The following is a 16880-nucleotide window of genomic DNA, read 5'->3' as shown; positions in this document are numbered from 1 at the left end:
GTATCTCATTTTGTCACTCCATAATTCAGAAAATACATAGAACAGACAGAAAACACTATATTTTGACAATTTTGGGGCGATTAAAATGTTGTATATAATCAAGCAAATTATATATGAACAAATCCTCTGTAAAACCTTCAGGATATAGACAGGAATAAAAATGTAAAGTTTGGTGTGTCTAAGTGCTACTGAAGTGGAGATTTATGGCTCAGTGTAGGAGAAAAAACTCATTTTGAGAAAACGGCCTTTAGAAATATGTATTGTAATTGAAATCTATTGACACAAATAGATAAAGTGCTATAAAAGAAACACTTAACAGTGTCTTTTGGATGTTTTCGTTCTACTAGTCTGAAAAAACACTTTATGAAAAACCAAAAAGCCCAAAATCTCAAAATTGACAGGTGCATAAAAAAACAGTGTTTTTGCCTGTAGTGTCTCCCCTTAAAAAATAAACACTGGAAAAAAAACTTGCACTGAAATAAAAATTAATTAAAAACTATAAAAAAATACATTTAAAATAAAAACAAATTTATTGAAACGTTAACTAAAATGAAAAGAAAAACAGAAAATATATATAAATAAATATTAATAAAAACTATAATAGTATTTCAATGATACTAAAATAAAACCGCTTTATTTTATTTACAACTTCAAAAAATATATATTTTTATATTGTTCAATGTATCCTTGAGTGTCTTGATAGGTGCTGATAAATGAAATGGATTATTATTACTACTATTATGAAACATCAGGACAACTTGCATAACCACTGGGGCAAAGGTGTCATATTTGCTGAAAAAACTAAAAAACCTTAAGGACTGTAATTCTGGTCCCATTTATTCAAGTGGGATCCATTAACATATTAAACTAAAAAGCCTCATTACAAACAGTTTATGTTTTCAATTTGTCCTGTATACCCTTGACATCACATCTGTTTGGGGCAAAATCTGTTGAGTTTCAGCTGCTGTCTTAATTGAAATGACTGGTTCAGTTGTAATCTTCACCTTCAGCAGGTGAAGACGACGCTCAGTTACTCCAGCAGCTGTCGCTGCGCTCACGGGACGGCAGCGTTAACACGCTCATCTAACAACACCTGTTACCAGCTTTAGCTTTCTGTGAAGGGTAATTAGGCTAATGAATCTCAGCCAAACACCAATGACATTTGTGTTCTCATCATCACAATCTAATATGAATATCTGCAGATAAACATGGATGGATCGACGGACTGATAAATGGATAGATGAGTATTACTTGCAATGCATTATAAGATGGATGGCATTGCCAGATTAATTTTACACTAAAAGCATGTGACTTTGTTGTTATGAATGTGGCTTATGACACTATAAATAATGCATATTTACATGAATTTATTTCTTTAAGATGAAAAAGCGGTATTTCGACAAATTCCCCATTTCAAGCTCATATAGAAGTGATAAAACATGACTTACAGTTTAACAAGGTTTGTGAGGCCTTTAAAGACGTCCACATGGAGGCAGCCGATCAGGTTTTTGGACAAGTCTCTGCAAGGTACAAAAGATAAGAGAAAGCGTTGTGTAAACTCATACAGGCACTATTATTCAACATTTCTTACCTGGGTTTGTCTAAATATAAAACATTTCAGAAAATTGCGTTAACGGAACAGCTAATACATACAAATCACATGCAATCTGCAACATCTTCAAGTATTTTAATACTCTTCCTATATAAACACTAAGGAAGTTCATTACTGCCACTGAATAAAATTTTTTTAAAAAGGTAATTGCAAATTTCTCTATCAAAATTCTTCTTTTCTCAAAATTGCATGATATAAACTTACAATTCAGATTTTTTTCTTGCAATTGCGAATTTATATATGTTGCATTTCTGAAATAAATAAATAAATAAATAAATAAATAAATAAATAAATAAATAAATAAATAAATAAATAAATAAATAAATAAATAAATAAATAAATAAATAAATAAATAATCGGAACTGTGAAATACGCAATTGCGAGAAAAAAAAAGTTAGAATTGTGAGATAAAAAGGTCGCAATTACTTTTTACATTTTTTTATTCAGTGGCGGAAACAAGATTTCATAAAATACAGCCTTAACACCTCAGGAAGAAACCAAATAACAAATCTATCAAATTAATCCAACATTATTATAACAATAATTATTTTAGCCGTTGACCTGTAAATGACACCATAACTGATAGCATTCTGCTCTTGAACAACATTAATTTAGTGTCATTTATGTACAGTATTTATTGATATTTTTAATTAGCTTTTATTTTTATATTTTCAGTCGTATTTTTTTAGTTCGTAATTTAATTTCAGTTCAAGTTTTAGTAATTTTGTTACGTGCTTTACGTGAATTTTTCATTAGCCGTTTTTTTATTTCTAGGTTTAATTTATTTCAGCTTTAAGATCAGTAATTTTAGTACTTCAAACTTATTTTAAGGCAACATTTCAAATTTTGATTGAGGTTTTTAAGTTTAAGTTTTTCACCTGTTAGTTTATTTTAGATTTATTTCAATTAATTACAACAATAAACAAAACATTTTAATAGGTCTGATGGAGTGCAACAGCATCCAAATAGCTATGCATAACTGCCTTTATTAAGCAAAACATCCCTTATAAAAAAACAAGAGACACACTTCACCAAACACCAATTAGGAAATGATCTCATCCTGCCTATATTTTATCAAAACTGACAGCCAAGCAACCATTGCATCCTAGACAAAACATAATTATTCCTGTCAATCCAGCAGTCGTTCCAGTCTTCATACAGGACACAGCATGTTTTTGGCAAAGGTCTCTAAACCCCATTCAATCACTCGCTTTCATGTCAAGCCACATGTTTCAGACATACAAGCATGAGACAGCACTTAACAAGCTTCACTCCAACATTCAAAAGCATAGATAAGTGCATAGAAATGATTATAGAATGATGAAGAAAAATAAGCATAAATCTTAGTATGAATTCAGTCAAATCTTTACGAAGCAAACAGCATAAATGGTCTGAAATTTGAATTTAATGGCAAGTCCCATAATGTGGTTTTAGCGTAATACAAAGCCTCTGTGCGCTCCTGCGCTGCACTCATGTGACTCACAATGGAAATGGAAGTGACTATCATACCAGAGGGCTTAACAGCAGCAGGAATGCAAGGCTTGCGTTTTTGATGAAGCCCTTGCATGAATGCTTATTCTTCTTTCTCTAAAATATTATTTGTTGTGTAAAAGGTGAATGGTGAACATTATTCTTCTATTCCCTTATTGCTTACTTCTATCCCTTACTAACGCAATTCCTGTGGGTGATGTACCACATAAATCTGCAATTTGACAGGTTACCTCTCGGTATCCTTGTGCATACTATGTTTACCAAACCCATACAAAACATTATGACATTAAGATTTTTAAATGTTTTTAATAAAGTCTCTTCTGCTCACCAAGGCTCCATTTATTTAAATAAAAATACAGTAAAACGGTAATAATGCAAATTTTTTAAATGTAATTTAAAATAACTGTGTTGTATTGTAATATATTTTAAAATGTAATTCCATTGATGCAAAGCTGAATTTTCAGCATCATTACTATTAGTAATGATACTAGTAGTAATGATGTTTTCTGAAGGATCATGTGACACTGGAGTAATGATACTGAAAATTCAGCTTTTCATCACATGAATAAATTACATTTTTAATATTTTTAAATAAAATCTGTTATTTTAAATTGCAATAATATTTTACAATATTAGTGTTTCTACTGTATTTATGAGCACATACATGCAGTCACAGTGAGCATAAGATACTTCATTAAAAACACCTAAACATTATAATGTTTCCAAACTTTTGAGAAGTGCTTTATGATCAGGTTACAAGTTGAAAAATTTGATACAACTATTGATAAACACTGGGCTGTAACAACTAATAAAAAAAATAAAATAAAATAAAAAACTGTTAATTGATATTTAAAATAAATCAACAAAAAGTGTCACTATACAGTAGTGAAAAACACATTTTACGGACAAAATGCATTATTACCTACAATGTGAAGGAAAAAAGAAATTCAATAAAAAATAGGAACAGACAACTGAAGAGTAATTTTAACATTTATGTTTATGTAACCTGGTATAAAAGTAATATAAATAATATATATTTTATTTGTAATATTAAACAAAACATTATAAATAATATAAATGTCTCTTTTTAAAGAATAAACCCTGACATTTAATTTTGTTCAAGTTATGAATATAATAATTTTACAGTTTAATAAAGTATGAATAATGCTCATCATGATCACATAAAACCGCCTTTTAGATAACACATTAAGATATTATCATCGCTCACACAATCATCTTCTCAAGCTAATGACTAATGAATGCATTTGGTAATTAGCATCAGCAATTTCTTTTAAAGTTCAGGACACTGTGACATTTGGCAAAGTAACTTGGACTATAAAACTGTGAAAATTCATCTTCTGGACTCTCTCAAGTCTGGATGACAGCAATTCTTTTACAGCGGAGCTGCATACTTCTCCATTTAGCCAGCCAGAGAGCAGTTTATATTGGCAAGGAGTGAGTCATATTACACGGCCGCGCCATACACGCGAACCCTCACAGGAGAACGTATATAACCGACCGCTCGCCACATATGCACTCCGCACAAAACACGGAACAAACTCTCCTTTCTTTCTCCAACTCTCAATAGTTCTCACACACACACACACACACACACACACAGAAGTACTGGCATGTTAAAGTCGATAGCATCAGTCATGCTGTGCAGAGCGCTGTCTGGACATCGTCCATCTGGAGTGAAGAACTACAGAAAGATGAAGTCTTATTTCTGCGGCTGCACGGGCTGCACACACACAACGGTGAAGCTGTTTTTACTTGAATCAGAGCATTTCCGCAAAACAGAGGTGTCAACCAGTGCTATTTCAGTACCACAGAGTTTTTATTTATACACATTCATTTTAATTTTAGTCCAAGTATAGTAACCGCAAGAAAAAAATTATATAACATTTTTTTTACATTTTTTATTACAATAAAATAAATATTTATTCATTTTTATACTTACATTATTTATATGGACAAAATGCATAAAACATACATGAAGGAAAAAATAAATATAGATAAATAGATTTTTAACATTAATGATTTTATTTTTTAAATAAATCTTTGTAACTGCAACAAAATTTACGATGGCAGGATTTATTTTTAATAAATTATTTATATATTTATATTATTTATTAGATCATTTTATTTTATATTTTTAATTTGTCTATAAAGTTTTTATTTTTATTTTATTTTATTACTTCGTATTTCAGTTTTCGTTTGAGTTATTTTAGTACATGAATTTAAGCTAAATAAATAAATGTCGCCTTGGCAACGAGCTGAAATAAAATAAGTTTAAGATTTTATCTCAGTTAAAGTTACGCGTTTTGGCTGTTCCTTTATGGAACAATGTTTTGGGGGCCTAAAAAGGCAAACTTTTGAAAACGGGTTTGCAAGTTTTTGAAAACAACGTTGTTATCTCAACTCTGAAAATACAAATTTGTGAAAACAGTGACATTCACATATGTATTGTTTGTTCAGTCTGTAGGAATGTGCAGGTGCGTAGGGTTTCTTTACAAAGAGACGTCGCCTACTACTGGCCTGGCAGATGTAATGCAGCGCTTTCAGTTATTTTTGCAGATCTGTGTGAATGGGGATTGTTTTTTAATGATTGTTTTGAAACATTTCAAAAACGCAAAAGAAAAACTTTTCCGTTTTTAGTACAATCACCGTCGTATAAACATACCTAAAGTGTCAACAACACATTTTACACACAAGCGAGACGGAATAATACTTACAGTCTTTTGAGGGCGAAAAGTCCATAAAAAGCTCCTGGTTCAATATGTGTGATTATGTTGTTCTTTATGTCCCTGCAAAGAAAAAGAAAAAAAAGTTTTAAACAGTGAACATTATCAAACGCTTCAAAAAATGGCCTTTGGTTAATTTCAAGCACACGATTCAAACATGAGCCAAACTGAGCCAACCCAACCCTATAATAACAGGTTATTCAAAACTCCGAAAACATGCCAGTGGGTATAACACTCAAACCTTTTGATGCTGTGACGTGCTGTAGCTAACAGCCATAAGCAAACGCACAGCCCTTAATAAATCACTCTCGTTTAGCAGTGTAACATAACATGCGGATTGGAAGCTCTTCAAACACAGTAACTCAATCGGCAAAATGAATCAATTTAGGTGATTCAATAATATCCTGATGTACTGCACGTTATTATACACCAATTATAGGAAATGACATACTGTAATCTTAGATCGACCACTGTAATATGGCACAGTGATATAATGGGGCACGGTAATATAGCAGAAACTGACTGACCACCACTGAGCGAGCGTAAAACGAATAAGCGTGCAACAAACCCAGAATCCGATATAAGAGAAAGGGAGGATAAGTTCAAAGGCTCCCGTCACTGATACCCAAAGCCCACACCTGCGCTAGTCGGCCAGCCCTGTTGAAAACATCATCACAGAGTTCCTGCGTCAAAGGCGGACTAAACATGCGAGCCTCTTTGAAGTCGCGCCATTTGTGGTTTGAGGGTGGAATGGAGGAGCACACAAAACGAGAGAGACTAAGGTGAAATCAATGATTTTAGGAGTTCTCGAAGAACAGCAACATTTGAAAATGTGCCACGGTTTTATAAAAATGTGAAGCATCACAAATGATTTCAACATTGAGAATAATCAGAAATGTTTCTTGAGCAGCAAATCAGCATTATGAATGATTTCTGAAGGATCATGTGACACTGAAGACTGGAGTAATGATGCTGAAAATGTATATATAAAAATATATTCAAACAGAAAACAGCTATGTTAAATTGTAAAATAATTTTACAATATTACTCTTTTTACATTATTTTTAAGCAAATAAATGCAGCCTTGGTGAGCACAGACATATACATACACATATATACATATAAGAATGATACTTTGTTACATGTACCATAGTAATACCAATGTATTCTTTCACACACTTTGTAAATAGTGTTATATGAATAAGGTAATAGTAAGTACCTTGGTATCGCCATTTAACACTATTAAGACTAACACAATACTAAGAATCTGAATGTATTTACATTTTCCATTTAGAGCAACATTCATACTTCGTACTTAAAATGTTTTGTTTAGTAGTCATTGCGTTAAAGTAATAGTTCAAATAAATAAATAAATAATTGACCGTATCATTTTAAACTCATATGCTATTATTCTTTGAACAATCTTCACAAAAAGAAAGTCAAACAGGTTTGGAAGAGCACTGATGGTGAGTAAATGACAGAATCCTTAAGTCAGATATGACACAACGCTCTTCATTAAGACATTTTTGAAACTGATCCTCAGAAAGTTTTCATGTCAAGCAAACATGGAATAGCATATGGAAAAGCCTTTTCCTTCTGTGAGAAAAGACATTTACACAGAGAAGATCTGCTGGAGCTGTAGGTCACAGCGGGCAGTTCTCTGGAGTGGAAAGGCAAACACGCGTCCCGGTAGCACTGCTCATAACCTTTGCACAAGGGTCGGAGGAGCAAGGGGAGAGAAGGGGAAAACAGTTCACTCAATCTAAACGCTCTTCAGCAGCTTCCCAGAATACATTAAGACAGGCTTTAAAAAAAAAAAAAAAAATTTTAAATGACATTTTCAAAATTTATGTGTAGTCACATTTCAACACAAATATGCTGGCTCATCGCCATTACCTGAAACAATATTTAAGTATTAAAGAAATAAATCATCCAAATAAATCACTCATCGTAAAAGCAGTTCACGCAAGTCTTCGAAAATCACATGATAGCTCTGTGTGACGAACAGACTAAAATTTTAGTTATTCACTAACAATCTCCAGTGAGCTGTTAAAGGGATAGTTCACACCAAAATTACAATTCTGTCATTATTTACTTTTAAGATATTCATTAAGATATATTTAGTGAAATCTGAGAGGTTTCGGTCCCTCCATTTAAAGTTCATGCATCCAAAAAGCCCATAAATGCATCGTAAAATCAATACAAATCAGCTTAATCCAAGATATGATTGCTTATTTGACTGCTAAAAAAAGTGTCTGCTAAATGATTAAATGTAAATGCTTATGAACAGACTTTATTTAGGCTTTAATTCACATATACAGTGGGTACGGAAAGTATTCAGACCCCCTTAAATTTTTCACTCTTTGTTATATTGCAGCCATTTGCTAAAATCATTTAAGTTCATTTTTTTTCCTCAATGTACACACAGCAGCCCATATTGACAGAAAAACACAGAATTGTTGACATTTTTGCAGATTTATTAAAAAAGAAAAACTGAAATATCACATGGTCCTAAGTATTCAGACCCTTTGCTCAGTATTTAGTAGAAGCAACCTTTTGATCTAATACAGCCATGAGTCTTTTTGGGAAAGATGCAACAAGTTTTTCACACCTGGATTTGGGGATCCTCTGCCATTCCTCCTTGCAGATCCTCTCCAGTTCTGTCAGGTTGGATGGTAGCGTTGGTGGACAGCCATTTTAGGTCTCTCCAGAGATGCTCAATTGGGTTTAAGTCAGGGCTCTGGCTGGGCCATTCAAGAACAGTCACGGAGTTGTTGTGAAGCCACTCCTTCGTTATTTTAGCTGTGTGCTTAGGGTCATTGTCTTGTTGGAAGGTAAACCTTCGGCCCAGTCTGAGGTCCTGAGCACTCTGGAGAAGGTTTTCGTCCAGGATATCCCTGTACTTGGCCGCATTCATCTTTCCCTCGATTGCAACCAGTCGTCCAGTCCCTGCAGCTGAAAAACACCCCCACAGCATGACGCTGCCACCACCATGCTTCACTGTTGGGACTGTATTGGACAGATGATGAGCAGTGCCTGGTTTTCTCCACACATACCGCTTGGAATTAAGGCCAGAAAGTTCTATTTTGGTCTCATCAGACCAGAGAATCTTATTCAGGTGTTTTTTAGCAAACTCCATGCGGGCTTTCATGTGTCTTGCACTGAGGAGAGGCTTCCGTCGGGCCACTCTGCCATAAAGCCCCGACTGGTGGAGGGCTGCAGTGATGGTTGACTTTCTACAACTTTCTCCCATCTCCCGACTGCATCTCTGGAGCTCAGCCACAGTGATCTTTGGGTTCTTCTTTACCTCTCTCACCAAGGCTCTTCTCCCCGATAGCTCAGTTTGGCGGACGGCCAGCTCTAGGAAGGGTTCTGGTCGTCCCAAACGTCTTCCATTTAAGGATTATGGAGGCCACTGTACTCTTAGGAACCTTAAGTGCAGCAGAAAGTTTTTTGTAACCTTGGCCAGATCTGTGCCTTGCCGCAATTCTGTCTCTGAGCTCTTCAGGCAGTTCCTTTGACCTCATGATTCTCATTTGCTCTGACATGCACTGTGAGCTGTAAGGTCTTATATAGACAGGTGTGTGGCTTTCCTAATCAAGTCCAATCAGTATAATCAAACACAGCTGGACTCAAATGAAGGTGTAGAACCATCTCAAGGATGATCAGAAGAAATGGACAGCACCTGAGTTAAATATATGAGTGTCACAGCAAAGGGTCTGAATACTTAGGACCATGTGATATTTCAGTTTTTATTTTTTAATAAATCTGCAAAAATGTCAACAATTCTGTGTTTTTCTGTCAATACGGGGTGCTGTGTGTACATTGATGAAAAAAATGAACTTAAATGAGTTTAGCAAATGGCTGCAATATAACAAAGAGTGAAAAATTTAAGGGGGTCTGAATACTTTCCTTACCCACTGTTAATAATGACCAACACATAAATGGCACATCAAATATGGTAAACACGGAAGCTCAAATGTGCGCAATGTATAAGAACCCATGAGGTTTATTCTAGCATGTGATGCACAAACATTTGAGTTTATGTGTTTACCATATTTGATGTGCTCCATGTATGTGCACTGAAAAGCCAAATAAAACCTACATTAAATTTGTCTTTCATAAAAAGCGATCATGTGTCTTCACAAAATGTATTAAACCATCTGATTCATATGCATTAGTTTTATGACGCCTTTTTATGAGACCTTTTCGGATCTTCAAAGTTTTGGTTGCATGGATTTTCAGAAATTCACTAAAAGGTTCTGATTCAAAACTAATTATTCACTGCTACACCAAGAAGTCTTAGGAATATTGAGATTTTTAGTGAATAGCAACTTAAATTTTGGTCTGTTCTTCACATGAGTTTTTACAGGACTTCAAAAGACTTGGAATATAGGGCACAAGTTTTATGGACCATATTTTTATAATGCTTTTTTGTAATTTTGGAGCTTGAAAGCCCCATTCAGTTTCAGTATGTGAACAACTTCCACGGAAGTCAGTCATTCAGGTTTAAAATAACATTTTATATTTTTTATTTTTAGATGAACTATACCTTTAACTGCAATAATAAGGCAGGCCTTCATAGGCTGTTAGGTGAAAAAAAAAAAAAAATATATATATATATCTTTCAGCAATTCTTCAGTCTCTAAGGGTGCACACACACACTCTCCAACTCACCGGCACAGAGACAAAGAGCCAGAGAATAATGTGTGAATCAGACTGCTGACATCTCTGGCTTCAGCGCGATTCATTAGAATGACAAAAGCAGTGCTGCGCTCTGGGCAGAAGGGATAGGAGCGAGAGAGAAGCATGAAAACAGAAAGCCAGAGAGGGCACAGAGGGAGCAGCACTGGAAGGTAACTGTGCCATGAAAGCCCAGACGCAGAAACCCGCCGTGCCATCAAGAGAGCGGAAGATGAATTCCTCAGGCTTTCAAAGCATGGGAAGATCAAAGATGTTTACACTTCCAACGTGTTATAAAGACAAGGCTTTAGCTCTTTATCCCCTCAACTGTATCATTCTCCTGACATAAAAAGAGTGAAGCATTCCCTCACATTATAAACAGAACGATGCACAGATTGAGTCTTGAATCAACATGACGCTTTGCAACTGGATGAAATGGTGCAGTTGGAAGCTCTCAATTCCTCACGCATCTCTCAAGACGACAAGGTCTACAGGCTGCTGGAACGCAGGGTTCCAGAACAATCACAACCGTAACGAACATCAATTACTTTTGCATTCAAGCAAAACACAAGCCGACAATCCATCTGTTTCTTTGAGATGATTCCCAGATCTCACTCGGCCCAGGAAACTGAGATGAGGGCCAAGCTGCAAGACCTCTTCATTTAGTGGTGCCATGACATGTGTACCAAACTTGTTTTACAAGGTGGAAAGTGAAGTGGTTAGATGCCTGTAATGCTTGTGAAATTGTCTAGGAACAACATGATGGGTTAATGGTAAAGGAAAAGACAAATTTATGAATGAATCTATAATAAAATTGTGTAAAATTTCACTGATTCCCATTTTGCAAAACTTAATCTAAAATTTAATAATTTAATTAGGAAAATTAATGCATTTTTATTTTTAAAATCTATTTTAAAAGTATAGAAATATGAATGTATTAAAGGGGTCATATGATGTGATTTCAAGTTTTCCTTTCTCTTTGGAGCGTTACAAGCTGTTCATGCATAGATAAGATCCCTAAAGTTGCAAAGACTAAAGTCTCAAACCCAAAGATATATCCTTGATAAAAGTTAAGACTCGTCCACGCCCCCTTAAAATGGCTCATTCAAATACGCCCCCACGTCTACGTCACAATGTGGAAATATTTGGGCGGCATTACGCAAATGTTCACGCAAAGAAAGGCATGGTTTCAGTAACCACAGTAGTGTCAGGGAGACGCTGTGTGTTTCTGTGCGAAAGCAAAATCACTTTATTTGGCCTTCCGAAAGTAGATGCAATTAGGAATCATTGGATAAGATTTGTTTACAACAGAACAGCACAACCCAAACGTTTGAATTTGTGCAACACATTTTATGGACGACAGTTTCGTGAACCTGGGAGAGTACAAGGCTGGCTATGCACAAAGGCTATTCCTTTAAAATAATGGGTCAATTACGACTTTGCTATTACAATCCGGCACTTCTGAATCAGCGACTGCAAGTATGTTTTGTTATTAGTTCAAGTATTTGCTATTGACTGTTCAAATGCGGAGTTTTGTGTGTGCGTGCGTGTGTGTGAGAGAGAGGGGAACAGGGTCACATCACAGTGGAGTATACAGCCAGTCAGAAATGGTCTTAACTGCGGCTTGAGTTCTGCAAATACATACGAGCATCATCACTGTGTCTGTAACGCAACTGTTCCCCTCTCATTCTTGAACTGATAAAACTAACTTGAAAGCTGAAGCTCGCAATTATGGTAAGGGGTGTTACATTTCTGATGCGTGCTTGTGGTGTTCGGCCAATCATAATGCACTGGGTCAATTGGCCAATCAGAACAGACTGCACTTGTTGGAAGGAGGGGCTTTGTAGAAAACGAGGCGGGGCATAGAGGAACTAAAATAATGTACAGTATTTGAAAAATAATGTGTTTTTTGAACATTAAAGCATGTCAACATATTCTGTTACACCAAATACACAAAATAATGACCTTCAAAATAGCATCATATTTTAATAATTAAGTTGAAATAGTAGTCAGTAGTTTATTCAGCAAGGATGCATTAAATTGATCAAAAGTGACTGTAAAACATTTATAATGTTAGAAAAGATTTGGTTACACTTTATTTTAAGGTGTCCTTGTTACAGTGTAGCTATACATTTAAGTACTGACTAATATTAACTAACTACATGTACTTACTGTATGGTTAGGGTTAGGATTTGTCTTAGGGTTACTTGCATGTAATTATGTATAATTCATTGTTCTTACATGCAAGTACATGTAAAGTGTAGCAAGGACACCTTAAATTAGTATTACCTTTATTTCAAATAAATGGCACTCTGAACTTTGTATTCAAAGAAAGAACCCTGTAGATATAAATAATAATTTATTTCTTAAGCAGCAAATCAGCATATTAGAATGATTTCTGAAGGATCATGTGACACTGAAGACTGGAGTAATGATACTGAAAATTCAGCTTTTTTCATACTAATTGCATTTCATATAAATTCCAACAATGAACAATTAATTGCCCGTTCAGTATGCACTTAAGCATATTATTTAACATCAAAGGAATAATTTAAATTAAAATATATTCAGATAGAAAACATGCATTTTAAACTCTGATAATATTGAAGTAGATGCAGCCTTGGTGAACATAAGAGACTTCTTTCAGAAACTTATTATAACAGACTATAATCAGCCACATTCCCTCTAGAAATACCAGGAACCTAAATGATGAAATTTATCAGTTTACAAATAACCCTGAAATACCTTAACAAGACCTGGAATAAGCACATGGAAAATACACCCTTAGAAGAATTCCTCATGGATGACATCATGTGTGACTCCTGTCTTAAAGGGTTACTCCACCCCAAAATGAAAAACTTGCCAATCACTTACCCCCATGTCGTTCCAAACCCGTAATATACATGCTCAATATACATAACCAGCCAGTGTTCAAAACAATCACCTTACTTTAGCCCGATTCACAACGGTTATCTTATAATAATGTTTTCTAATTTGAGTGGTACGGGTAGGTTTTTGCGGGAAATTCGAGCATGGCACTGAAACAAATATGTTTTCCCGACTACTAGGCTATCGCATGTGAGGATCCTGCAGGTGGCAGATCGTTTATAGCCTTTTCTCACAGCAGCTAATAATTAAACGTATCATTCTGATGGCGGATTGTAATCCAAAAAGGATTGTGTTTATGAAACGCATGTGAATTCAATTAAATTATATTACAGTTTTAAATGTGCTTCTGATTACAGATAGCTTGGGATTACACACGATTTGTATTTTAAAGAGAACCAGTTCGAAGGGAGCATAGTTTGCTTTTTGGGTTAAAATTATTTCTTAAAATGAAATTCAAATGGCATGACAATTAGATATTAGACTGTACAGAAATTGCAATCTACACGCTAATACACACTATACTCATTGTCACGCAATGCTGATGTTGTTAACATTAATAATTTGAGAATAAAGTATAACAATAATAATAATAATTTGCATGGTTAGATGTGATATGAGCTAACCGATCGTTAGATTTAAATCACCATTGGTAGCGTGATTTATTGTAATTCTTTTTTCCTCAGTTAGGCAGAACAAGCGTGGTAGGACTTGTTACTTACTTGTTCAGATGGAAATATATATGGTGAAAATTCTTATTTGGGTCATATATTCCAAGACGTAGGCTTGAATCTGTGATTCCTAAGTACAGTATCCACACCGGTGCGGTGACTGACTGCCACACATTCACCTCAAAACATTAGATTCATCCACGCTGGAGCCGTGCCGGAGCACCAGAGCACAACCCCACGCACGGAAGATAATTCCGCACAGAGCTGCAATTCCAGGTTTTCAAACAGAGATGGCGACAAAGAGGCAAAACTTACAGACTGCAGCTTTAAGATATTTTAGATGAAAACCGGGGAGCTTTTGACTAGGGGTGTGCAGCGAAGCCAGTATTTTGTATCTGTAACAACTACAAAATTATTCGTGTCTGTATCTGTATTCGGATAAAACCGGAAGTAGGCGGAGCTTGAAACGGAACTTCGTACAGTTATACTTGATAAGACCGTTATGTCTATGGTTTTATGCATTGAATTAATACAGCATTAAAAAAAAATGTCTATAGTTTTACAGCCTCTCTTTTTTTACTCGTTATCACTGAACAAATATGCCACGTTTAACTAAAATATATATTTTTTTATGATTATAACGTTTATTTAAATATCTTCTAACAGTCGGAGCCGATACCCTTGTATAGGCAGTGCTTCGAGATGTAGTTCGGTTGTGCTTCAGGGAACTCGAGTTTGAGTCCCATTTTGGGGACCTTTTGTGATCCGATAAATAAATATTTAAATATCTTCTAATTAAAGCAGTAAGGGTTCCTATGCAGTTTATAAATATGGAAATTGATTTAAGTCATTTCCAGGAAATGCATGGAAAAAGTCAAATGCAACACTGCTATTTTATTTGCGCTTATTTCATTTATAGAGTTTACACTCATTTACTTCACACACTTGTTACTGCGTTGTAATTTTAGAGGTTTATGTAAAACAACATGATTTCCTTCGGCTCGGTTCCTGCGCAGTTTAAACAAGTATTTCACTTAAGTAATTTGCAGGTCTGGAAAAGTTTGGGGGAAAAAAAAAGAGAACAGTAGCTATAGCTTAAGGAAAAATATTTGCTTTTTGACTATTCGCCCTATTCAGAGTTCTAAAATATAAAATTAATTTCTAAAAATAAATTGATCATACAAGTAGAGAGCTTTCATGACAAACGTTTAGTAATCATCTGAACACAACTGAATTAATTCAAGGCACACTTTTTCATTACGCGGAACTAAAGCAGTCTTTTTTTGAACTTCACTAAACAAACATGCATGTGTCACGCAAACCAGCAAAAGATGAAGGAAACATGTAGGCCTTGTAGAAAATGTATCTGTATCTAAGCTGATTATTAGCCTACTCTTGACAGAGAGCTGGTTTGGTTTTTGAGAGACGCGCAACGTGGCTGTTTGATTGGTGATCGCGCTGTGCTTAGTCCATTCATTCGTGTATCATATCGTAGCCTATAAGGTTTAAATCATTGCCTTTTAAATATACACAAATATTAGAATGTGTATAATGTATTATTTTAGTTGATATTACCCTTGCCAAGCTCTGATTTGTGAGAGATGCACGGAGAAGCAACAGCAAGCGGTGTTTGATTTGCATTCTTTTCATTCATAAAGTTTTAATTTATTCACTTCACACACACATTATTTTGTGACTTTAGAGGTTTGTATAAAATATCACGCTGATCCCCTGGCTCACCTGTTATCCAGCAAACACCAGACTGTGCTGCAGCCTCAGCTGAATATTCGGTCAAAATTATTCGTTATCCATTATTTTTGAAGCCATTATCCGTGCCTTTCCGAATAAGGTATTCGGCTTCGGGTACACCCCTACTTTTGACTGTGCCATTGACTGCCAAGTAAATTACACTATTCTGTCAGCCGCAATATGTTTTCTGTGTGTATTTACGCTTTGATTTGAACAAAAACAGCGCATACTTGTGGCGTGGCTGACACAGAATAGTGTACATAGTTTGCGTCCAGTGGATATTCTCCAAAATGGCGCTACGCTGATGTGGAGAGACACAGAGGAGACGAATTACTGAATAAAGTCGTTATTTTTATTTTCTTTGCGTACAAAAAGTATTCTCGTTGCTTCATAACATTAAGGTTGAAACACTGATGGCAGATGGATTATTCTGACGATGTCTTTCATACTTTTCTGTGCCTTGACAATGTAATTTACTTGGCAGGCAATGAGACAGTCAAAAGCCTCCCGGTTTTCATCTAAAATATCTTAAATTGTGTTCCAAAGATGAACGTAGCTTTTACGGGTTTGGAACGACATGGGGGTAAAGTGATTAATGACAAAAAAATTCATTTTGGGGTAGAGTAACCCTTTAAGTAAAGCACTTCCATGTTTACTGATTCAAATCCATTAAAGGTGCCATAGAATGGAAAACTGTATTTACCTTGGCATAGTTGAATAATAAGATAAGTGTTCTGTACATGGACAGGGTTCCCACGCCTTGGTTAACTTCAAATTCAAGGACATTTCAAGGACTTTCCAGGTCCAATACGCTCAAATTCAAGGACTTAATGTGGGGACACATTTCAAGTGAGAGCAAAGGTTACATCGCGTCACCTTGTAAGATACATTGTTACAGTTTTCATGTGTCAAACACAACTATGCAAATTTTTTTTGCATTTATTTTTTGCTATATGACAGAAATCTGATATTTGTCGTATTTCTGTTTTGCATAAAATTGAATAATATTTGGTACATACTATACTGTATTCTAAAATGACCTGA

The 16880-nt window shown here is 35.1% G+C and overlaps 1 protein-coding gene across 1 annotated transcript in view; it reads right to left on the bottom strand.

Annotated features, from left to right (window-relative positions):
- LOC131544467 (adhesion G protein-coupled receptor A3) overlaps nucleotides 1-16880 on the bottom strand; it is a 61777-nt gene that overhangs the window by 28448 nt on the left and 16449 nt on the right. The window contains exons 3-4 of the mRNA XM_058782675.1: nucleotides 5839-5910; nucleotides 1449-1520 (exon numbers count right to left, since the gene is read on the bottom strand). Coding sequence (XP_058638658.1) covers nucleotides 1449-1520; nucleotides 5839-5910 — 144 coding nt within the window. The remainder of the gene's footprint in view (nucleotides 1-1448; nucleotides 1521-5838; nucleotides 5911-16880) is intronic.

Source organism: Onychostoma macrolepis, chromosome 07 (genome assembly GCF_012432095.1).
Source record: "Onychostoma macrolepis isolate SWU-2019 chromosome 07, ASM1243209v1, whole genome shotgun sequence".
Classification (NCBI taxonomy): Eukaryota; Metazoa; Chordata; class Actinopteri; order Cypriniformes; family Cyprinidae; genus Onychostoma; species Onychostoma macrolepis.
This window is presented reverse-complemented; position numbering and strand designations above follow the sequence as displayed.